The following is a 24,839-nucleotide window of genomic DNA, read 5'->3' as shown; positions in this document are numbered from 1 at the left end:
CTACCATCTGCTACAAGGTGGGAGGCAAGAAATAATTCTGGCCCACCCTGCAGGATTGTTGTTAGGATTACTGAGATGATGTCCTATAAAGCGAGTGTGGTTAGAGTGTCAGACTAGCACCTGGGAGACCATGGTTCAAATCCTCACTCAGCCATGAAGCTCACTGGGTGTGACGTTGGGCCAGTTATTGTCTCTCGGTCTAATCTACCTCACAGGGCTGTTGCGGGAATTAAATGTGGGCTAGGACCTGGGAGACACCAGGGTTCAACTCCTCACTTGGCAGTGAAGCTCACTGGAGGTACTTTGGCTGCCAGTCACTGCCTCTCAGCCAAGCTTCCCTCACAGGGTCGTTGTGGAGATTAAATGAGCAGAAGGGGGAACCATGAACTTTAGCTCTTTGGGGGGGGGGGAGAGGGATATCCACGGAAGAATAAATGAAGAATAGTCAGAAGGACAGTGCTGGCCCCCGGCCTCTTAAGCGAGATGGGCGCGCAACCCCAGAGTCGGACACGACTCGCCCGTACGGGCAGGGGTACCTTTACCTTTACCTAGTCAGAAGGACCACCCTGTGTGTCATTGCATGTGCTCATTGCAGGACGCCACCTGGGACCCAACGCTTGAGTTTAAGATGCCACAGTTTAAATACAATGAAATAAAGGATAACTGTCCTTCTCACGAGTGACTGATATACACAGGTAATACTTTGCAGGTTTCATTGAGTTGATCAGTGGCATTTTAGGATAAAACCACTGGATAAAACTACTGGAGATGAAATGCCACAGTGCAATTCTCAAGTGCGTGCACATGCAAACATATTTGCAACCCGCCTCCTGCCTGCAACTCACATTGTCTTTCATCATGGCTTGGCCCACTCCGGCCATCACGGACTTGGCGTTGCTGGTTCTCTTCCGGTTGATGAAGATGACACCACCTAGGTACATGATGAGGCCTACTGTGCCAAAGTAGAGGAGCTCCCGCTTCGCAATCTGGACGCAGCGTTCTGGGAGGATCTCCATCAAGCCTAAAGGGATAGGAGTATAGCGTCTAGATCAAGGGAAGTAATAGTGCCACTGTATTCTGCTCTGGTCAGACCTCACCTGGAGTACTGTGTCCAGTTCTGGGCACCACAGTTCAAGAAGGACACTGACAAACTGGAACATGTCCAGAGGAGAGCAACCAAAATGGTCAAAGGCCTGGAAACGATGCCTTATGAGGAACGGCTAAGGGAGCTGGGCATGTTTAGCCTGGAGAAGAGGAGGTTAAGGGGTGATATGATAGCCATGTTCAAATATATAAAAGGATGTCACATAGAGGAGGGAGAAAGGTTGTTTTCTGCTGCTCCAGAGAAGTGGACACGGAGCAATGGATCCAAACTACAAGAAAGAAGATTCCACCTAAACATTAGGAAGAACTTCCTGACAGTAAGAGCTGTTCGACAGTGGAATTTGCTGCCAAAGAGTGTGGTGGAGTCTCCTTCTTTGGAGGTCTTTAAGCAGAGGCTTGACAACCATATGTTAGGAGTGCTCTGATGGTGTTTCCTGCTTGGCAGGGTGTTGGACTCGATGGCCCTTGTGGTCTCTTCCAACTCTATGATTCTATGATTCCAGGAGAGCAGGCGGGATGCTGAGTTCTGCTCTGTGGTCCAGTACGGATCCTCTCCCTTTCCCTTATCAGGGAGTCCCCATTGCGGCAACACAGGGCAGGAGTGTTAGATTTGGACAGAGAAGACCCCACTGGTGCCTGACCTACCTTACAGGGCTGGTGATAGAGTTACCAATCACCAGTTCATTTCTGGGCCCAATTCAAGGTGCTCACTTTAGTGTTCAAAGCCCTAAAACAACTCAGGATCCAAATACCTGAAAGACCCCCTCCTTCCCTACAGACCCTCTTGGGTGCTGAGGTTAACACAGAGGGCCCTCTTCCTGCATAAGGACCCACTTCATTTTTATAGTTGTATGTTCTTTTAAACTGTTTTAATTTTGTAACTCGCCCTGGGGCCTTGGGGTGAAGGGCAGGTAACAGCAAGCAAGCAAGCAAGCAAGCAAGCAAGCAAGCAAGCAAGCAAGCAAACAAACAAACAAACAAACAAACAGGATAAACCTTGCACCTCTTTCAAAACTATGTTGATGCTTTGATAGGATCTAAACCAGGGGTTGGCAAGGTTACCAGATGATGGGCCGGTCCATGTTCCGCACGTCGGAGGATGGGCTGGAGCGTGTGTGCACATGCGCTCTTCTGGGTCAGGGGAGTGCCCGTGCACACAAACTATTTCTGGTGCACATCCAGGTCAGAGGAGCACCTGTGCACATGCACACAGGCTCCATCAACCCAGAAGTCAGTCCCTGTGCTGTGCCAGTAAGAGTGGGCTGGGGGGTGGCAGGGGTTGCCATGGGTCGGTTAGACAAGCCCTGTGGGCCGCTACCAGCCCATGGGCCTCAGGTTGCCAACCCCTGATCTAAATTTAGAAGATGGAGAGATGTGCAGGGTGTCCTTTTGTCGAAACTTCCAACTTTCTCAGGATTCACTGGACAAAAGGTTAAGAGTCACATCTGCTGTAACACTCGGGTCCTAGTCTATGGTTCCACCCCCCACCAGCATGCGACCCCTTTATGGGTTTCTAATAGAATGCAGCCCTCAAGTTAAAAAGGGTTCCCTGCCCTGATTTAATCTTTAGACATCTGTGCTTGAGCAGCCAACAGATATTCAGTCAACTAATATATATATTTAAAAATGTCTTACAGTGGACCTAGCTGCAGCCATCTGTGTTCTAATTAGATCTAAGCTTAACTTCTGTAATGAGCACTGTATGGGGCTGCCCTTATAGATGGCTCAGAGACTTCAGATGGTTTTAAAGGCAGCCACCAGACTTCAAAATGCCTTTATCATCTCCATTGTATTGCTGGTTGGTGTGCTTAGGTGCCCAATTCAAAGCACTGTGGTGTTTTTTTGTGTGTGTAATTCTTTAAAGCCCAAAATGCTTTGGGAAAACAATTATTTGGAAGGCCATTTGTACCCATTTCAACCTGCCTGCACATTAAAGATTGGAAATGTTGGCCCTAGTCATTTGCCCTCTGCCTTTGGGTAGTGAAATTGGTGGGGATTCTAGAGAGAGAGTGCCTTTTTAGTGGTGGTTCCACAGCTTTGTAGTTCATTGCTATTCGTTGCCTGTTAACCTCTTGAACATCACCACAAACAACTCTTTAAAAAAGCCTCTGAATACCATGTTTCAGGCAGCCTGTGCAATGAACTGTATTTTATATTCTGGACTAGGTGAGCACTGGTTGTTGTTGTTGTTTAGTTACTGCTGCCTCACTTAGCTGTTCATGTTTATACAAATTATGTTGCATTTTATATTCTGTATTTCTGTTCTACTCTGGGAAAATGTCATCATCACGTGAACCAGTTTTGAGTGCTGGGTCAAGGGGAAGCTTCTTCTGGCTATTCTCACCCATCATGTCCAAGATGCTTTGATGGTTCGAGACGATGACACAGGGCCCCTCGACCTCAAAGTGCTCTAGGCCCTTCTTGTCAAACCTCAGCCCATATAAGTACTTGAAGCTCCGGACAACATTTTTGATGATCCTGTAGGCAGGAGAGGAAATGAGAGGTCAGGTAACCGGAGCATTTTAAACAAATAAAATCACATGCAAAGTGACTGGCTACTTGAGGAAAAAATTGTTACACACCACCCCAATAGTGAGAGATTCCAGGGATTCCAGGTGCTTGACCCTGGGTTTGGTTTCCTTGGAATGAAGGTCAGTGGACGCTGTGGTGTCTTCAGGATATGTGGTTCTTTTTACACATATACACAACGTGAGCATAGGATAGAGGGGCTCATAGCATTACCAGAACCAGTGAAGGCGGTGAAGGTCCTGGGCAAGTGCCTGGAGGCGGATGGAGGATGGATGGCGGCTAATGGATTGAGGTTGAATCCTGACAAGACAGAAGTACTGTTCTTGGGGTACAGGGGGCAGGCTGGTGTGGAGGACTCCCTGGTCCTGAATGGGGTAACTGTGCCCCTGAAGGACCAGGTGTGCAGCCTGGGAGTCATTTTGGACTCACAGCTGTCTATGGAGGCACAGGTCAATTCTGTATCCAGGGCAGATGTCTACCAGCTCCATCTGGTACACAGGCTGAGACCCTACCTGCCTGTGGACTGTCTCGCCAGAGTGGTGCACGCTCTGGTTATCTCCCGCTTGGACTACTGCAATGTGCTCTATGTGGGGCTACCTTTGAAGGTGACCCGGAAACTACAACTAATCCAGAATGCGGCAGCTAGACTGGTGACTGGGAGCGGCCGCCGAGACCATATAACACCGGTCTTGAAAGACCTACATTGGCTCCCAGTACGTTTCCGAGCACAATTCAAAGTGTTGGTGTTGAGCTTTAAAGCCTTAAACGGCCTTGGCACCAGTATACCTGAAGGAGCATCTCCACCTCCATCGTTCTGCCCGGACGCTGAGGTCCAGTGCCGAAGGCCTTCTGGCGGTTCCCTCACTGCGAGAAGCAAAGCTACAGGGAACCAGGCAGAGGGCCTTCTCGGTAATGGCACTGCCCTGTGGAACGCCCTCCCATCAGATGTCAAAGAGATAAGCAACTACCTGACATTTAGAAGACATCTGAAGGCAGCCCTGTTTAGGAAAGTTTTTAATGTGTGTCATTTTAATGTGTTTTTAATCTTTGTTGGAAGCCACCCAGAGTGGGTGGGGTACAAATAATAATAATAATAATAATAATAATAATAATAATAATAATCAAAACAAAAAAAATTCCTTCCAGTAGCACCTTAAAGACCAACTAAGTCAGTTCTTGGTATGAGCTTTCGTGTGCATGCACACTTGTATCTGTATATGTATCTGTGTATCTGAAGAAGTGTGCATGCACACGAAAGTTCATACCAAGAACTGACTTAGTTGGTCTTTAAGGTGCTACTGGAAGGAATTTTTTTTGTTTTGACTATGGCAGACCAACACGGCTACCTATCTGTAATAATAATAATAATTGCATCAACAAATCTTGCTTTTCCATTAGTCATAGCTTTGGATCCAGCGCAGAGCAAGCAGGTCTCTGTGTCTCCAGCTTCCAGGCTGCTTCCAGCTCAGCTCATAACACACCTCTCTGGCTCTTGTTTCCCCCTTGCAAGTAGGTGAAAGGGGTGGAGGAAAGCTCACTCCCCCCCCCCATTAGTCTGGAGGGCCCCATCGCTTAGTTGTAGTTCTTGCAACCTGGCTCATTCTTTGGGGATGCTGATGAGAATGTGTATGTGGCCAGCAAAGGCAAGGATTTTCAACCAGTGTGCCGTGGTACCCTGGGGTGCCTTGAATGATGGTCAGGGGTGCCGTGGGCAACACTGGCCTCTGTCCCTCTTTCCTCCCCTTCCTCCTCTGATGCCCTCTTGCACCTCTGCCTCCCAAAGACTTGTGTGGCTGTTTGCTGCAGCAGCACTGGCTAAAAGCTCCATAGGTGAATGGGGCCTCTGGGGCTGGCCAGGAGCTGAGGCTGCCTTGGAGTAAGCAAGCAAGTGGGTGAGGGAGCCCAGCCAGCCAGCCTGTCAGCCCTGGCTGTTGGGAATGGGCAGACAAGTGGGAGGCTTGGCAGGCAGGCCCAGTGGTGCCCACTGCTGCCACCCAAGGTGAGTAAGGTGCAAGCCTCACATTCACAGTTGCCAAGTCTTCTTTGGCGGTTCTGAGACTGGGGCGGCTGCAGCTGCTGCCCAGAAGACTCCCAAGAAGGGGGGAAAGGAGAGGAAGCCAAGTGAACACAAGGGAGGGTGTTCAAAAGGGAGTGAGGGGCTGCCGGCAAGGGGTGGCATAACAGCTTCTGAGGCTCAGAGCATGTTTCCCCACAGGGGAGCCGCAGAAAGAATGTAGTTGGTCAAGGGAGCCATGGACACAAAAAGGTTGAAAACCTCTGAGCTAAGTTCTTATGAAGAAACTTGTCTGACCTGTTCAGCAACCTCCTCCATTAGATGCTAACCCTCACTGGGCACGGGACACCAGAATCAGAAAAGGCTTGGGGCATCATCCAGACTGACCTCCCCAACAAAAAAATATAAAAGGACAGCATAAAAACAAAACAAAACCAAGATGCCTGAAAGTCAAAAGTGAGGGTGCCTGATGAATCTCTGCTGGAAGACTGTTCTGCACAACACGGGAGCGGAGAAAATAAATGGCCAACTCCTAACACTGCAGGAGTTTGGACTAGATGACCCTCTGTTTCCCTCCAACTCTTCAATTCTGCGATGTTAATGGAGGCCAGCTTGGCCTCTGCAACATACAGGAGAACTAGCAACAGTCAACCAGATGATCTCAGTAAGCTTAAAGTTTAGTGACCCCAATAAATTCACTATGCAAATCACTCTAATTTGCACATGAAAATTTCCCAGGAAATCTACACCACCCACCTTAAGAAGGTAAGAAGAGCCTGCTGGATCTGCCCAATGGCCCATCTAGTCCACCTTTCTGTCCTCAAAGTGGCCAACCAGGTACTGCAAAGGAAAGTCGCCAAGCAGGACACAAATGCAACAGCAACTCTCCCCACCTGTACCTCTCGGCAACTGCCCTTCTGAGCTAGGCTGCCCCTGGGGATGGAAGGCCTACAAACACAGTAGTCCTCCATGGACAGAGTCCTGCTGATTGAACCAAAGGCCCATCTCATCCAACGTTGTCTTTTCACAGTTGTCAGCAAAATGCCTCCAATGGGAAGATCACAAGCAGGAACGTGACAGCAGAAACTCTCCACTTGTGATTACCAACAACTGGTGTCCAGAGGCATCTTGCCTCCAGTAGAGCATAGCCATCATGTCAAGTAGCCATTGATAGTCTTGTCTCCCTCCACAATCCTCTCTTAAAGCCACCTGGTAGTTGCCAGAGCTATATGTTTGGCACTAGTCTGGCTGAAGGAGTTGCCCAAAGGAGGCATACAAGGTGCCACCCAACCATCCCACAGACTTCACTCTGGAATTGTGTAGGGTTTACTGCTTAGTCTTCTCTTTTCCAGAAGATGTCCCGCAAGGCAGCAAAGGTATAAGATCAGAGTTTTCCTTCTCCTAGATGGTCTCCCTTCAAACCTTCTTGACCATTGGACCCACTATTGGTCTTGTCCACCACAGCCTGTCTTCACATGCAGGGGAAGTTCCTCGCCTGGTTTAGCTGGCCAGTTGAAGCTGCTGTTGCATGCTGACAGCTTCTAGGGGCCACAGGTGTGAGCTGGGTGCAGGGTGGGGACCCACGGTGGACAGACTATCCCCCGAAGAAGCACGGCATGTCCCCCACCAGTGGTACTATGCCTCACCAACACCCCAGACACCCCTTAACAGCTGGATTTGTGTTGAATCATGACAAATTATTGCTGCATTGTAATTGTCTTTGGGATTGAACCTAGGAGATGCAAAGCAGATGTGCTTCCATCAAGCTGTAGACCTTCCCCTAAGAAGAACAAGTATGTCGTCATGGTTCTCAATAAGGAGCTGAATTATACAGGAACATATTGATAATGGTGATGATGATGGACATAGTAAGCTGCATTGGTAAAGGTAAAAGACCCTTGGATGGTTAAGTCCAGTCAAAGGCAACTATGGGGTTGTGGTGCTCATCCCGCTTTCAGGCCAAGGGAGCTGGCATTTGTCCGCAGACAGTTTTTTCCGGGTTATGTGGCCAGCATGACTAAACTGCTTCTGGTGCAACGGAACACCATGACGAGTGCCAGAGTGCCACAGCGGTACCTATTTACCTACTTGCACTAGCGTGCTTTCGAACCAATAGGTTGGCAGGAGCTGGGACCGAGGAATGGGAGCTCTGTCAGCAAGCCTAAGAGGCTCAGTGGTTTAGACTACAGTGCCACCCGCGTCCCTAGGAAGCTGCCTGAGTCAAACCCTTGGTCCATCTAGCGCGGTATTGTTGTCTACACTGACCAGCATGAAGTGCTTTGCCACCCTGGCTGGAGTACAGGGAGGTCCTCAGTTGTTTGGTTCACGAGGCACCAAGCCTCTTCCTTTCTGTAGCTGGCTTCTTGCCAGAGAACTCCTCCCTGGGCACATGAGAGCAGTGGAGTGGACCCTGCCCTCTCTCAGGTGAGAGCAGACGAGTGGTGGATGAGTGTTCCAGCTAGTGTGTGCACTCTTGGGATAATGTGTAACTTGCCCCACCTTCCAGCTTCAAAAACCGAGAATGGCTTGTTGCCTCTGTGGTGTGTTGGAGTATAGTTGCTAGGGTGCCCTGGGATACAAAAGGTAAAGGTAAAGGACCCCTGACAGTTCAGTCCAGTCACAGACAACCCTGCGGTTGTGGCACTCATCTCGCTTTACAGGCTGAGGGAGCGGGCGTTTGTCCGCAGACAGGTTTTTCCAGGTCATGTGGCCAGCATGACTAAGCCGTTTCTGGTGCAATGGAACACCGAAATCAGAGCAGAGCAAGGAAACACTGTTTACCTTCCTGCCGGAGCGGTACCTATCTACTCGAACTTTCTGGCATGCTTTTGAACTGTTGGGTTGACAGGAGCTGGGACCGAACAACGGGATCTCACCCTGTCGCGGGGATTCAAACCACCGATCTTCTGATTGGCAAGCCCAAGAGGCCACCCACATCCCTATGCCCTGGGAGAAACTAGGGTTTAAATCCATCCATTTGGTCACAAAGGTCATGGGTGTGACCTTGGGGGCCAGTAACTACCTCTCTCGGCATAACCTACCTCACAGGGTTGTTGTGGGGATTAAATGAGGACTAGGCCCTGATGGAGACCAGGGTTCAAATCCCTCCCAACTCAGTCCTGAAGCTCACTGGGGGTGATCTTATGCTAGAGAGACTACCTTTCTTGTATCCTAGGACAGAAACTTAATAAACAGTCATGAAATAGTTACAGGTAGGTAGCCATGTCGGTCTGCCATAGTCAAAACAAAATTAAAAAAATCCTTCCAGCACCACCTTAGAGACCAACTAAGTTTGTTATTGGTATGAGCTTTCGTGTGCATGCACACTTCTTCAGATACACTGAAACAGAAGTCACCAGAACTTTATATATAGTGAGAGGGTGGGGTGGGGTATTACTTAGAAGGGTGGTGGGAATGGGTGATTAGCTGATAGGTGTAGTAAACCTGTATCTGAAGAAGTGTGCATGCACACGAAAGCTCACACCAATAACAAACTTAGTTGGTCTCTAAGGTGCTACTGGGAGGAATTTTTTTAGACATGAAATATACATGGTGCTTTGGGGTTTGGAACCGCCTTTCCTCCCTTAGATGCTCTGCAGCAAATTAACTCATCAGCAAGAAGGCCGCGTCCCCAGAAACTGGCCTGGCTGCTTTTCCCTCACGCTTCTAAGCAGTTGAGCAGGTGGAGCTCTTGTCAGTTTGGACCCATGTATCCAATTTCTTGAATCCAGATTCTGACATCTGACATCTGTCTTGCAAGATATCATCTTGCAAGATACCGCCAAAGTTTTGTGAAGTCTCACGTGCTCCATGAGATCTCGCAATATATAAAAGAGACCTCTCCAGAATTTTGTGCCACTTGAGGGTGACGTTTCTCCACTGAGACAGACGCAAGGTGGGTGCCACCTTCCTGGGTGTCTGTCATTCATGGTGGGTGTCTCCCACAGCCTCATCAGTGGGTCAGGACCAAGAGGCCCTGATGGCCGCTAAACCTTTGTGGCTTAAAAAGAGAATTGGATGAATTCATGGAGGAGATGAGGTGTTCAGTGCCTACTAACCCTGATGTCAATGCTCTGCATACACAGTTGGAGGCAGTAATGCTTACAAATGCGTTTCTGGAGACCACAGGAGGGGAGAGGGCCCTTGTGCCAACTGCTTGCAGGTTTCCTATTGGGGGCATCTTGCTGGCCACTGTGAGGACAGGATGCTGGGCCTGATGGGCCATTGGCCTGATCCAACCGGCTCTCCTTATGTTCTTAATCTGGTGATGTGAATTTCCTGGGAAATCTTCATGTGCAAATTAGAGTAATTTGCATAGGGAATTTATTGGGTCCAGGGTCCTGGACTACTCTAAGATCCCCTTAGGCCTGATCCACCAAGGCTCATGTTATGTCCACACATAGCCTAGTACTCTAAAAGCACAGCCAAGGAAAAACCGGACTTCCAGGATCCGTTACAGATATGCTTGCGTTTGTACCTAGCCTCATCTAATGGGAGGACATCCAGTTCTAATAACAACCTTATGAAACAAACTTTTCTTCTGTTGCCAGAGGAAAATAAATAAATACAGTGATACCTCGGGTTAAGTACTTAATTCGTTCCGGAGGTCCGTTCTTAACCTGAAACTGTTCTTAACCTGAAGCACCACTTTAGCTAATGGGGCTTGCTGATGCCGCCGCGCCGCCGGAACACAATTTCTGTTCTCATCCTGAAGCAAAGTTCTTAACCCGAGGTACTATTTCTGGGTTAGTGATCTGAAGCGTATGTAACCCGAGATACCACTGTAAAGCACTGCTAAAATTTCTGCCCTCGCTTCACAGTTGTTAGCCACCCCAAGAGCATTAGAAACACTGGAGGTGGTATTCTTCTTTTTAAGAAGCTGCCTTTCACTGAATCAGAGCAAACTGGGGTGGGGGGTGGGGGTTCACTCTCAGCCCTAGCTGGAGATGCCCTGCCTCTGGCAATGGTCCACTCCTATGGAGAAAGACTCCACTCCATGGTTCTGAAGTAAGAGCCAATGCACTGCAGTTTTGCAAGCCATGGCACTTCCATCTCCCTCTTTGCAAAATCAACAGAGCATCCTAGCTTTTAGTTTTTTAGTAGCTGTTTTTTGCAGACAGGGGGGAGGAACATCCTCTATGGCATGGGTAGGCAAACTAAGGCCCAGGTGCCGGATCCGACCCAATCGTCTTCTAAATCTGGCCCGCATTCTACATGAGTAGAATGTGTCCTTTTATTTAAAGTGCATCTCTGGGTTTTTTGTGGGGCATAGGAATTAAATCATTTTTTCTTCTTCAAAATATAGTCCAGCCCCCCACAAGGTCTGAGGGACAGTGGACCGGTCCCCTGCTGAAAAAGTTTACTGACCCCTGCTTCTGTCCAGGAGGAAGGACCAGGGTTCAGAGATGGAGCACCTGCTCTGCATGCAAAAGGCCCAGGTTCAATCCCTCTGGGAATATCAAGGTAGGGCTGGGAATATCTCCTATCTAAAACCCTGGAAAGCCAGTGCTGCTGTCAGTCAATGTTGGTGACACTGAATTAAATGGACTGACTCAGTCTAAGGCAGCCTCTCTTTGTGCTGGGGCGAGTCCAGAGCAGACTTGCTGCCTTCCCCCTCCTCCTCCTCCACTCACACAACCTTACACACACAGAGACAGACTTTGCACACAGGAAACAGTGTTTGTCGAAAAGGAACACAGCGTTTTTGCAACAGTCAGCTTCCTCTGACTTCCTTATGTCATGATTTTTAGTCACTCTCTGATTACAGCATCTCGAACCCTCACCCAGGACTGAAATGACGAAAGGGTCATGATGTTACACTCAGCTCCACCACCACCACAGCCCTATCAGAAAGCATTGCAACATTTCCCTCATGACACAGATGTCGGCTGCACCAGGAAATCCACCCCCCTCCCAAGAAAACAGTTTAAAAAATAAAAGGCAAAAGCATCCCTAGGTATGTAGAATGCCTTTTTTTTTTGTTTTGTTTCCTTATTCTTGCCTGTGTGGGTGGCTTCATTCTGACAAGGCCTCAACCATAAATTCATACAGTAAGCCTGATTCAAGGCACCAAATTATCTGAAAAACAGGAGTAGCCAGCACTGCCACACAACTTGGTCATGCACCTCTAAGGACTTTGAAGATTCCTCAGAAAAGGCTCAAATGAAAATGCCACACTTTATTCATAGCATCAGCACAAAGGGAGGCCCAGGTGCCGTGAAGTCTTAGGCAACCCCCTCACTCTCAACTCAACCTACCGCATAGGGTTGTTGTGAGAATAAAATTGGAAGGGCTGACGCAGAAGACCCATATATGCAGCCTTGAATCAGTTTATACGGGACTGCCTCTCCTGGTATGCCCCGCAGAGGACCTTAAGGTCCACAAATGACAACATTTTGGAGGTCCCAGGTCACAAGGTGGTTAGAGTGGTCTCAACTAGGCCCAGGGCCTTTTCAGTACTAGCCCCAACTTGGTGGAATGCTCTGTCACAAGAGACTAGGGCCCTGCGGGACTTGACATCTTTCCGCAGGGCCTGCAAGACAGAGCTGTTCCGCCTGGCCTTTGGTTTGGACTCAGTCTGACCTTTATGTTTCCCTCCTCTTATGGTTTTGATCTATGGGCTACTTTTAAAATAAGGCTGCATTTTAAAATGCATTTTAACCTGTATTTTAAATTGCCCCCCCCCACCATTATGTTTTCACTGAAATTTTAATGGTGTTAGCCACCCTGAGCCTGGCTCTGGCCGGGGAGGGCAGGGTATAAAGAATTGTTGTTGTTGTTGTTGTTGTTGTTGTTGTTGTTGTTGTTGTTGTTGTTTCTTACAAACCACCAGCTGGATCAGTGCCCTGTTCCTACAGTGACCAACCTGATACCCCAAAGGGGAAACCAGCAAACAGGATTCAAGCACAAGATTTCTCTCCCCTCCTGTGGTTTCCAGGAACTCCTATTCAGAGGCATTGCTTCCTCTACTTATGGAGGCAGAGCACAGCCATTATGGCCAGTAGCCCTCATTAGCCCTCTCCTCCTTTATGTATTTGTATAATCCTTTTTTAAAGCCGTCTAGGTTGGTGGCTGTTACTGCCTCCTGTGGAAGTATAGTTTAACTATGTGCTGTGCAAAGAAAGGCTTTCTTTAAATTAAAAAGTCCCCATTGCTGCAAACTTTCTTCAAAGGGGAGCTGCTCCATTCTAGGAAGGAATAAGGAGCAATATAAACTTAACAAGATTATTGTAAAACAAGAACCAGCCAACAAAACAGGCTCCCTTCCATTGGTTGAGTGTACATACCAAACATCTGAAGCACATGGCTTTCCCTCAAAGAGCCCTGGGGTCTTTGTTTTACCTTTCACAAAGTTCCAGTTCCCAGGATTCTTTTTTTCTTTTTAAGGGGGTTGGGTGGGTTGCTTTAAATTTGCAGTGTGTACATAGCCTTATACACAAACCCAGTCCTCGCTCTTGGAATCCAAAGTTAGCTAGATCACAGCCTTTGTGGGCAAGGCCAGATTAACCCCCTTTGCATATAAATCTCAGGGCAGGGATATTTGATGACCAAGGAGGCCAGAGAACCTGCTCCAAAGAACCACACTAGCCACTAAATTGTGGCACAGGAGTAGATCAATCCCTTCTGGAGGTGACCTACTGGCCAGGGTGACCTTTCTGGGTCAGGTCAACCCCTTGGTACACTAAGGTTGTATAACAAATAACATTACTACTACTATTTTTTTTTTAAATGTCAAACTGTATCCCCAAAACTGGCCCACTGGCCTCTCGCTATTTGGCCTGGCATCCGGCTGCTGCAAAAAGTGTGCAACCCCAGAACTGCAAAACCAGAACCACACTGTTAAGTTCTGAGGCTGTTCTGGAACCCTGGTTGATAATGAACAGGAGTCTTTTGCTCTGGTGCAAACCTGGCATATAAAAAGCTGCTTTCTATTGAGTCATTGGACCATTGGTCCATTCAGTTCCATATTGTCTACACTGACTGGCAGTAACTCTCCAGCCCTACCTGAAGATGACACTGGGGATTGAACCCAAGACCTTCTGCATGCAGATCAGGGGCTCTTCCACAGAGCCACGGCCCTTCCCTAATTTCATTGGTCTACTCTGAGTAGAGTTTCATCAACTGCAGCCCCAGAGGTTGCTCTATACATAGATATACAGATATAGACATGTCTCAATTCAAGCAGGCCAGCAGTGTTGTCACAGCTCAAGGACACATTCCAAGCACACTCATGTACTCCAGGAGCAGCGGGGCCCATGGGGAGAGGATTGGGGGCAGAGGGGTGGTCAAGGAAAGAGCACTGGAGGCTGGACAGAGAGGGCCAAAGGGCCACATGTGGCCTGAGAAGTTTCCAGCTGCTGCTTTAGGACTTTAAAATCTCTTGTTGTTTAATGGCCTTTGTGTTTGCTTGATGCCAGAACTTACTATGCCCTGCAAATAAATAAACTCTGCCACCCCTGGTGAATGTGCTTCTAGGATTTCTATTTATAGGCTCTAAGAGGATGAGTAAGTGTGATCACCGCCCCTTTGCATGTGGGCCACGCTGCATCCTTGATCCCTTTTTAAGTGGCTTCTGGGGCTAATGCTCACACATTAGGATTTTTCTTTTGCTCCTTCTTTTGCAGGCTTCATCTGGCTGGGCCTGTGGGAAGAGCTGCTAGGAGGGGAATGTGAGGACTGGCAGTAAGGGGTGGTGGTGGGGAACAGATTGGTTGAGCAACCAGTTGTTTGCTATCCGGTCTGCAGGACAATCTCAGAGAGTTCCTGTGTGTCAGAAGGATCCCAAACTTGGAGAGCCAGCCAATATTTCTAGGACAGGCTGTTAATGCAGGCTCTGCAAACAAGCATTTAGCTGAATTGTTCAAGGCTTTGACTTGCTGGCTGGGACTGATGGGAGCTTTAGTGCAAAACACCTGGAGGGCACCAAATGTATGAGGAAGGGCTGCAGCTCAGTGGCAGATCACTTGCTTTGCTTGCAGAAGGTCCTGGGTTCAACACCCAGCAGATCTCCTCCAGGTAGGTCTTGGGAAAAGACTCCCTTCCAGAAGGCCCCTCGTGAAGCAGATGTCAGCCAGTGTAGACAGTAAACCAAGAGTCTGACTTAGTAGAAGGCATCTTCCTAAGTTAAATATAAGTAGCAACCTCCTATTAAATTTAGCCCTTTACTCAGAACCATGACAATAATATTCATTTTTAGGGGAAGGTTTGCTGCTCCAAGGTACAGCCCCTGCTGCAGTTCCGTGAAGGGTGAACTGCAGTTCCCAGGATTCATTGAGGGAAGTCCAAATATATAAATATAGGGTGCAGATCTATCCTATATTTAACATGCCAGTGTTAGGCTGTGTACACATCACACATAATCCCCGTCCCACATCTCTCAGAACTCAATTTTTTCTAACCCCCAGGACTCCCTGCCTGTGGATATTGGTCAGGCACCTTTGCTATACTCTTTTCGGAACCTGCAAAAAACAATTTTATGTAGACAAGCCTATGCAGCTATTTAGAAAGCAGATGTGAGTCTATTGCTATTTTAACTGTTCGAATGTCTAAAATTGTTAATTCTTCCTGTTGATAATTTTGTTGTTTTTGTCTCTGTTGTTAACTGTGTTAAAGTTTTTTTCTTAAATCATGAAGCGCTGTATAGATTTTATGAAATAAAAAAAGTTAAAAGCACTTAGCTTTCCCCAAAGAGTTATAGGCACCACAGTTTGTTAAAGGCACTGGGAACTGTAGCTCCCTGGGGAGCAAAACTACACTTCCCAAGATTCTTTGGGGGAAGAAACCATGTACTCCAAAGGCATGGGGTGTCTGCAGGCCACATTTTTAAAATTTAAACAGGTCTACTCTGCACATGTCCTGCCAACCTAGCAGTTCAAAAGCACGTCAAACTGCAAGTAGATAAATAGGTACCGCTCCGGCGGGAAGGTTTCCGTGCGCTGCTCTGGTTTGCCAGAAGCGGCTTAGTCATGTTGGCCACATGACCCGGAAGCTGTACGCCGGCTCCCTCGGCCAGTAAAGCGAGATGAGCACCGCAACCCCAGAGTCGTCCGCGACTGGACCTAACGGTCAGGGGTCCCTTTACCTTTACTTTACTCTGCACATGACTAACTCCATATCTAACCCTCCAACTTGTGTGCAGCTATACCTACAAGTGGCCTGTAACCCCTGGAATGTTACCTGTAAGGGAATGCGCACCTGGGGGGTTCGCAAAAGGAAGGCTCCTCACCTCTTGCCCTTTGTGTGGTGGGTGTTGTCCTTGTAAAAAGCATGCAAATAAGTGACTGTGTGGCAAAGTGTCAGGCCTCTCCACAGGCATTCCTGCTAAACAAAATTCTTGCCTCAACTTGCCTCCTTTAAGTAAAGCTTTTGACATGAAAGCATCATTACAGCAACCCAAACACAAACACACACACATACACAGGTGTGTTTGGAGCTCACACACCTCTGAATACCTCATGGGACCCAAACAATTCCAGTCTGGAAAGGAGGAAAGGGGTGTGAAAGGGGAATTCTGACACCCACATCCCATGCCCCACTCACAACCCGGCACATTTATTTTTGCTTGAGGGGGAGAGAAATCTCACATTTGCTTACATTCTAGTCCTCATGGACTTGAAGAAAAGGCTGAATTAAATAGGAGCACAGCCTTTTATGGAGTCAGAACACAGGTCCATTCTAGCTCCATATTGTCTACACTGACTGGCAGCAGTTGTACTCCAGGGTTTGAGGCAGGGGATGTTTTCCCAGCTATATATAGAGGTTCCAACAAGCTTTCTACACCTCTTCACTCTCTCTCTCTCTCTCTCTCTCTCTCTCTCTCTCTCTCTCTCTCTCTGTATCGATGTTCTAGTCCTCATAGTACTGAAGAAAGGGCTGCATTCAGTAACCAGATTTCATCTTGGCAGCTGACAAAAGTGACCACAGGTTTGGGGGTGGGGGTGGGGGTGGCTAGGCAGAGCACACTGGGGAGGCCTACACCATGAAACTGCTGGTGGTGCAGCTCAAGTTAATTTAGACCCTGAACTTAATACTATTAAGGCAGTAATTTCTGTGTATTGTATCCACCAGGGAAAGGGACACACAATTTTGGATGAGAGAAAACAGTTGGCATGGCGGATTGTGGGGGTGGAGTGGAACTGAGGTTCCCTTTCACACCAGCTCAGTTTTCCCACCCATGAGTGCAGCTTGGGGGGGACGGGGGACAGGGAGGGGCAGCTGTCCCTCCAAAATCAATAAAAATACATAGCTAACTGAGGTTCTGCCCCCCAGAAAACAAAAGGCCTGTCCTTTCAACAAAAATCCAGACTACACCCATGTTCCCCTGTAGGGCATTTCAGGAAAAGTGTTTAAAGAAACTTTAAATAAAGAGGTCTTTTATTTAATACAGTGGTACCTTGGTTCTCAAACGCCTTGGTTCCCAAATGCCGAAAACCCGGAAGTAAGTGTTTTCAATCGTTTTTCGGAAGCCGAACGTCCAATGTGGCTGTTGACTATTGTTTCGGGGGCGCCTGCATCAATCATAAGCTGCACCTTGGTTTTTGAACATTTCGGAAGCCAAACGGACTTCCGGAACAGATTAAGTTTGGCGCTTTTGTTTTTGCTATTTATTTTGTGTTTTGTTTTTGAGGCTTTTTGGGTTAATTTGTTTTTGTGACTGTGTGCAACCCAGTTCAGCTACTGATGGTTTGATTGACTGTGTGACTGTGGAAATGGATAAAAGCCCCCATCCAAACAATGACTATCATCAGTACAGGTTAGAATTTTTTAATATTTTAATTTATCATCTACAATACTATCTTATTTATTTTACAGTACAGTACATTGATTATTGCTTTCATTTTATGGATCAATGGTCTCAGTAGTAAGATTCATGTTAAATTGCTGTTTTAGGGGTTGTTTTTAAAAGTCTGGAATGGATTAATCAGTTTTGCATTACCTTCTATGGGAAAGTGCGCCTTGGTTTTGGAACGGACTTCCGGAACAGATTAAGTTTGAGTACCAAGGTACCACTGTACTATATTTCTCCTACACTGTTTACAAGAGGAATATGTGTGTCTATTGCATAAAAACACTTTGGTACACATGTTTGGAGAACAGCCATGTTGGTGCAATATATTTCCAGTTGCAGTAAAGGGAATGCACACACATATTTTCTGCAAACACACCAGAAGAACAATTAGCAATCACTTCATGACACATGATTGACAGGAGTGGCTTTGTTCCAATGCCCAACCTCCGAACTTCTGCACATTAAATTCTGAAATGTCCCAATAAAGCCAACATCAAAACCAGTTGAAATGCAAGTTAATTGGGGCTTTAAAATAATAATAATTAAAAGGCTGTTGCATGAATTTCAAGATTCTCTCAGTAACCATGAGGGCTAGATGCTTGAAATAATTCAAGTTGTGTCCCTTGATCACTCAAGGAAGTTAAGGTCCACAAAGAGAGGTTATCTTCTCCTCACTCCTTTCAACAGACCTAGATGCCCTGAAGCATTATAAAGAAGTATAATTTGGGTGGGTCTGGAATGCTGATCTCTGCTTGCTCAGAAGTCAATATGTGCAGCCAGACGAAGACACCTCAACTCACACTATTGCACTAAAACATCCACCCAACACTCTCACTCTCTCTGAAATGGAAATGCAGGCCTAGTTATTTCATGCAAAATAATGGCAACATTTAAATTGCCATAATATTTTTGTGGTTGTTTATTCAGCAGTATGGATACTAGCATGTGTTTAAAAAAAAATATCCTGTGGAAATCCAGACTGACCTGCCACCTGCCAGGCAGGGCCTGATTCTAGAAACCACACATAGCAAGAGTGCTGTAATTAGAGTTGATTCAAAATAGCAGCTCATTATCTTTGCTGCAGCTCCCTTAGACCAGCCACTACGCAACATCATTTAATTAGGGGGAAATATATCATGGATCTCTTGCAGAGAAAGAAATCAAGTTCATGGAAGGGGGAACTGTGACCCCCGTTCTGTGTAGCACAAGCTGGCTTCCAAAACTAAAGTGGGTGGAGGGGATAGAAAAGCAATGGAGTTGTGGTCCAACTTTGATGTATTATAATTATTGTATTTTAGAATGTTGCTTTTGAATGCTATGAGCTGCCTTGCATACCACCTTGGGAGGAAGCAGGTATAAATATAAACACGTTAAATAATAGGTCCATTGACACCAATGGACCCAAATCAGTCAAGCCCTTTAATTTCAATGTGTCTACTCTAAGGATATATTGTTGGATAAAACACCTCTGAAGATGTTGGGTGACATGCTGATTATTATTTTTTTAAAGAAACTGCCTGCAAAGTAGATGCTGGCGATTTCATTAATGTTTCATTGGATTATGCTAATAATGTTTCATTAATGTTTCATTGGATTATGCTAATAAGGGAAGAGAAATGAGATCTCAGTCTACTTTTTTTTAAGAGGAGAGAGAGAGAGAGAGAGAGAGAGAGAGAGAGAGAGAGAGAGTAATAGTCAGAAGCGAATCCAAACTCACATCTCCACTTTAAAAAAAAATTAAATTCCCCAGAGTGGCTGGGGAAACCCAGCCAGATGGGTGGGGTATAAATAATAAAATATTATTATTATAAAAGGGCTAAATTCGTGCTATACTGTACATTTAAAAACACCCCTCCCCAAAAGAATTGTGGGAACTATATTTCCCAAGACTTCAATTTCCAACACCCTTAAACTACAGTTCCCAGGATTCTTCAGGGGTGGGTGGGTGGAAATATGCTCTAAATATGTGGTGCATATGCAAGCCAGAAAGCAACTTTCATGCCCTCCAACATTTATCCGATGAAAATAGGGACGTCCCATTCCAGAATGATAATTTTACTATATATACCCCATACATCTTACTGGGTTGCCCCAGCCACTCTGGGCAGCTTCCAACATATTTGAGACCAGGGAAGAGCAACGGCGGAAGAAGATTGGAAAAAATTTAAAGACTATTTAAAGAAGTATTCAAAAATTAGTGAATGTTAGATTGATGCGGAATGAGAAAAGATAGGGGTTAATAGCGATAATGGTTAAGTGAAAGAAATTGAATGTTTTTACAATTAATTTGAAAATAAGGGAGGGATTTGTTAATTAATTAATTTGACATGAGAATGCAGAAAGGGGAGGTATGAGGAAGTCGGGAGAGTAAGGAACATGAAACTAAGAGTCTGAAATTATACGTGTTGTATGTTCTTTTATTGCTTTATTTTGTTTTGTTATGGATGGAAAAGTGAATAAAAATTATTTGGGGAAAAAACAACATATTTGAAACGTAATAAAAGATTAAACATTTTTTTAAAAAAAACACCTTCTCTATACAGGATTGCCTTCAGATGGCTGGGGGGGGGGTCAGATACCTCCATACCCTCCAACATTTCTCCAATGAAATTAGGGACATCCTAAGGAAAAGTGGGACAATCCGGGATCAAATCAGAAATCAGGACGGCTTCTCTAAACCAGGAACGTCACTGGAAAATAGGGGCACTTGGAGGGTCTGAACTTTTTAAACATACACAGATGACGCATCAATGCTTTGGGCAGGTTTAATTTAGACTGGAGTCAGGAAGGAATGCTGGAGACAACTGTCATAGCTGGGTGGGTGTGCACAATTTTCCCAAGTCTAGAGAGGGGCAGTCTTCTGAGCAGCCAGCTGCGTATTTTGTTCTTGGGGTTGTTGTTTTTTGCAATAGCAAGGGGAGGTAGAGGTATGAAGACACCCTGACCAAGTGGTTCCCAAAGTGTGCAGTAACATGGCGGGGGGGGGGGTGGCGGGAGGAGGCTGATTCCCTGGGGGGCACTAAGAGACAAGAGTGGGGCAGAATGGCGCTGAAGGTGTAAATGACTATTACACTTTGAAAAGTTGCTATCACTGGATCAAGTTCCTCCAATTAAGCCAAAGAGTTTTAATTGGATTTTGAGTAAATGTGCAATTAATTGTTGCTGTTTTGAATTTTACTGTTATTGTCTGTTATTGGGACCGTGATTCTACAGCAGTTTGACTTCACCCCCGGAGGCGCATTCCACTGTCTCTCGAGACAGATGGATGCCAACAAAAAAATTCTGAACAATGTCTTTTTATAGGGTAGGGTAGCAGGCGCTGGGGTTGAATTTATGGAGGCAAGGGGGCGGTGGCCGAAAAAATTTGAAAAGCGCTGCTCTAGACTATGCACAGAGAGTCCGCCCCCCCACACCCTGGTGTGAGATTTGGGGCTCTTGTAAAGTGTGTGCGCGTGAGATTTGAGGAAGTGAAGGATCAAGGTTTCTTAAGAGAATGGAAAGCAAAAGCAGCCTTTCTCAACCTGTTGAGAACCGCTGGTTTAAAGCGAGATTTCTCTATCCTAGCTTGCTCTCTACTCTCCAGGAAGAGGCAGGACTTGCAAACCCGGAAGAGCGGAGGAGGAAAACTCTCCCTCCAGAAAAGGCTCGCTCCACAAGTCACCAAAACGGAAAGCTTGCATTAAGAGTTTTGCTAGAAGGCAGCAGAGAAAACGGCTTCCGAAGACATTGCATGAGCCGCGTTCTGTGGATTTTTGCAAATATTTTAAGGGCGGCAAAACATAAATTTTAAAAAAGCAGTCACTTGTATTAAGACACGTGTGTGGGAAAAACAAGGAGCCTGTCCTTGGCAGAGGTGAGCCTCCAAACGTTGCCACACTTTGCAAACTGCCTGCTAAACATCCGTGAAAGAAAAGCACGAGGAGAGCTTGCGAGCGCGCGCAGAGCTCCACGCCCTGAGTGGGAAAGGAATCCCGACCCGGGAAAGGAAACGGTGGGAGGGATGTCACAGAATCGTAGAATGGGAAAGGACGCAAAGGATCATCTAGTCCAACCCGCTATGATGCATGCGTGTGTGTGTGTGTGTGTGTATAGCCCAAACTCTCAGTTATTATTGCAAAGAACACCCCAAATAAATAAAGGAGATCGGGGAAGCGGAGAAGCTTCCAAGCTCACGTCATGTTGTGGACAGTCCTTCCTCGGTTCCATAGGAGGCAGACGGGGGCGGTGAAGGTGGAGGCAACCACGCAGAGGACGCAGTAGAAGCCAATCTTCGCCTTGAACTTGGCCCGTGGGCTGAGCTCCAGCGCCAGTGCCACCAGAACCAGCATGAGGGGCACCCAGAAGAAGAGCCACCCGCCTTGGTTCTCCATCCTGCGCGCAAAAGGGCGCCGGGGGACAGCAATAAAAAGTCTCGCTCTCCCCTTTTGTGGGTCCTGTGGAGAGGGGCTGCCGGGATTCCACGCAGCGCACAGCCCGGGAGAGCCGCGTAGTGGAGCGCGAAACGTTGTAGGCGCGGAAGGAAAGGTGACAGTGGCAGCAGCAGTGACGGCACGCAACTCCAGGCGGCTCAGCCGGGCCCGTCCCGTCCCTTAATGGGCGGACACACCCGGCGGACACGCCCTCGTAACTCACGGTTGCTTTTCGGCGCCCGGGCTTGGCTTTCCAAGAGAGGGAGCTGCTTTAGGGCTGAGTCAGAGCTTTGATCAGGTCGTCCCTCTGAAAAGAAAGAAAGATTCTAGTCCTCACGATTCTGGAGAAAGAGCTGAATTAAACAGAAGCACATGTCGATCTAGCTCAGCACTGTCTAACATGGACTGGCCGCAGCTCTCCAGGAATTTCAGGCAGGAGGCATTCCCCGCCGAGTAAGATGCTAGTCCTCATAGTTTTAGAGAAAAGCCTGGATGAAATAGGGAGGTAGGAAGTGCCTTGCGCTGAGTCCAACCATTGAGCCATCTAGCTCAGTATTGTCTACACAGACTGGCAGCAGTGTTTTTCCGGGGCTTCTGGAGGAGCCTTTGTTAGGATACTAGTCCTCATAGTTCTGAATTAACTGAAGCTCAGGACTGGCTGCACTAACTGACAGCAGAAGCTTCAGACGGGGACATTCTCAGCAGAGCTATAGCTCTTCTCCATAAGTTTCCAGTCCTCATAGTTCTGAAGAAGTTTGAATCAAACAGGAATACAGGAAGCTGGATGCTTCTGAGTCATGGACTAAATGCAGTCCATTTAGTTCACTAGTGACTACACTGACTAGCAGCAGTGGTTTCCCAGTGCTTCAGATTTAAGAGATAATCCCAGCTGTACCTGGAAGTTCCAGGGATTGAAGAGGGTAGTCTCTGCAAACAAAGCAGATGCTCCAACACTGAGCTACATGGGAAAGTGTATTAAAATGAGTCAGCCCAGCAGCCCAGTATTGCCTGCACTGACTGGCAGCAGTGGTTCTCCAAAGGTTCAGAGATGGGAGGTGCCTCCTCTTTCCTTTCTTTGTCCACCCTCCCCCCACTTTCTTCTCCCATCCTGCCGCTCCCATCTTTCAGGATCTCATAAGAACATAAGAAGAGCCTGCTGGATCAAGCCAAAGGGGGCCCAGTCCAGCATCCTGTTCTCCCACTGGCCAGCCAGATGCCCCAGTGGGAAACCTGCTGCAAGCAGGACTCAGGAACAAGTGCCCTCTCGCCTTCTGTGGCTTTCAGAAACTAGAATTCAGAAGCATTACTGCCTTCAAAGGTATAGACAGCATTGCGATCATAGCTAATAGCCATCAACAGCCCTCCATGAATTTTTCTAATCCTCTTTTAAAATTACCTAAACTGTCCCTGCCTCCTGTGGCACTGAGTTCCATAGTTTAACAATGTGCTACATGAATAAATCCTTTCTTTTATCTGTCCTGAATCTTCCACTATTCAGCATTGTTCTATGAGACACTCACCCCACATGGAAAGGAGCTCACCAGCCCCTTCTTGATTCAATGGGGATATTCCTGAGAGGCCATGCCCCAGATAACCAGCAGGGTGTGGTTATTTTAGTTAAATCCTCTCTTGCTCTTCACCTTTTGTGCAGAATCCTCTCCGGCTCTTTGCACCAGATAAGAGACCTCTCCTTTGCCGGCACCAAGACCAGGAAGGGGAAACCCTGCATCTCTCTGAGCTTGTATTTTTACTGTCTCTCTTAAAGAGGATCTGATTGCTAAGCTGCTTTAATGCTTTAGAAGAGATGCAAGTATAGCCATTGGTTCTGGAGAGCAAATTGGGGCGGCTTCTAAATCTGCGGCTTGACTCCTCCCATTGCACAAGTGCTTTCTTTGGTCCTACTAAAAATCATAAGGAAACATTGACCTATTGAGGTCTGTGGGGTGTGTGCGCGCATGGGGCAACATGATAATAGTGTCCAAAATGGTGTGGAGAAAGCGGGGAGAGAAAAGTTTCTCTCTCATGTTGGAAGATTCAGGTCAGTTAAAAGAAAGGGCTTCTACACACAGTGCAGAGTTAGACTTTGGAACTCTCATCCCCAGGAAGCAGTGATGGCCTGTTGTTGTTGTTTAGTCATTTAGTCGTGTCCGAATCTTCGTGACCCCCATGGACCAGAGCACATCAGGCACTTCTGTCTTCCACTGCCTCCCGCAGTTTGGTCAAACTCATGCTGGTAGCTTCAAGAACACTGTCCAACCATCTCGTCCTCTGTCGTCCCCTTCTCCTTGTGCCCTCCATCTTTCCCAACATCAGGGTCTTTTCCAAGGAGTCTTCTCTTCTCATGAGGTGGCCAAAGTATTGGAGCCTCAGCTTCAGGATCTGTCCTTCCAGTGAGCACTCAGGGCTGATTTCCTTAAGAATGGATAGGTTTGATCTTCTTCTTGCAGTCTATGGGACTCTCAAGAGTCTCCTCCAGCACCATCATTCAAAAGCATCAATTCTTTGGCCATCAGCCTTCTGTATGGTCCAGCTTTCATTTCCATACATCACTACTGGGAAAATACATCATACATCACTACTGGGAAAAGCTAGGTGGCTGGGAAAAGATCGCCTAGGTGGCTTTAAAAAAAGGATTAGACAAATTCATGGAGGAGGTAGTTGATGATGGCCAAAAGCCACAGTGGCTATGCTCTGCCTCCCCAGCTGGAGAAAGCAATGCTTCTGTAACACCAGGTGCAGGAGGGGAGAAGCCTCTTGTGCTCAGGTCCTGCTCGTGGGCCACCCAGAAGAGGCTCCTGGCTGGCCAGTGTGAGAAGAGGATGTTGGACTAGATGGGTCACTGGTCTGATCCTGCAGGCACTTCATACAAGTGTAGAATCTAGCTTACTGTCAAAAGGTAAAATTGCATGAATTGCTCTAGCCATTTTTGCCTCTGGCTTCAACTACCACTGACACACGGCCCCTGGAAAGTTGCCCAGAAGAGAATGTGGCCCTC

General features: G+C 47.1%; 1 protein-coding gene across 1 annotated transcript in view; it reads right to left on the bottom strand.

Moving 5' to 3' along the window:
* Positions 1–23,656, bottom strand: part of AGPAT2 (1-acylglycerol-3-phosphate O-acyltransferase 2) — a 31,017-nt gene extending 7,361 nt beyond the window's left edge. The window contains exons 1-4 of the mRNA XM_083722517.1: positions 23,365–23,656; positions 21,609–22,151; positions 3,449–3,582; positions 846–1,021 (exon numbers count right to left, since the gene is read on the bottom strand). Coding sequence (XP_083578643.1) covers positions 846–1,021; positions 3,449–3,582; positions 21,609–21,805 — 507 coding nt within the window. The 5' untranslated portion in view covers positions 21,806–22,151; positions 23,365–23,656. The remainder of the gene's footprint in view (positions 1–845; positions 1,022–3,448; positions 3,583–21,608; positions 22,152–23,364) is intronic.
* Positions 23,657–24,839: the final 1,183 nt, after the last annotated feature.

The sequence above is a fragment of the Podarcis gaigeae genome, assembly GCF_964106915.1.
Source record: "Podarcis gaigeae genome assembly, chromosome: Z".
Taxonomy (NCBI): Eukaryota; Metazoa; Chordata; class Lepidosauria; order Squamata; family Lacertidae; genus Podarcis; species Podarcis gaigeae.
Note: the sequence above shows the minus strand (reverse complement) of the source record. Positions and strands in the feature narration are given on the sequence as shown.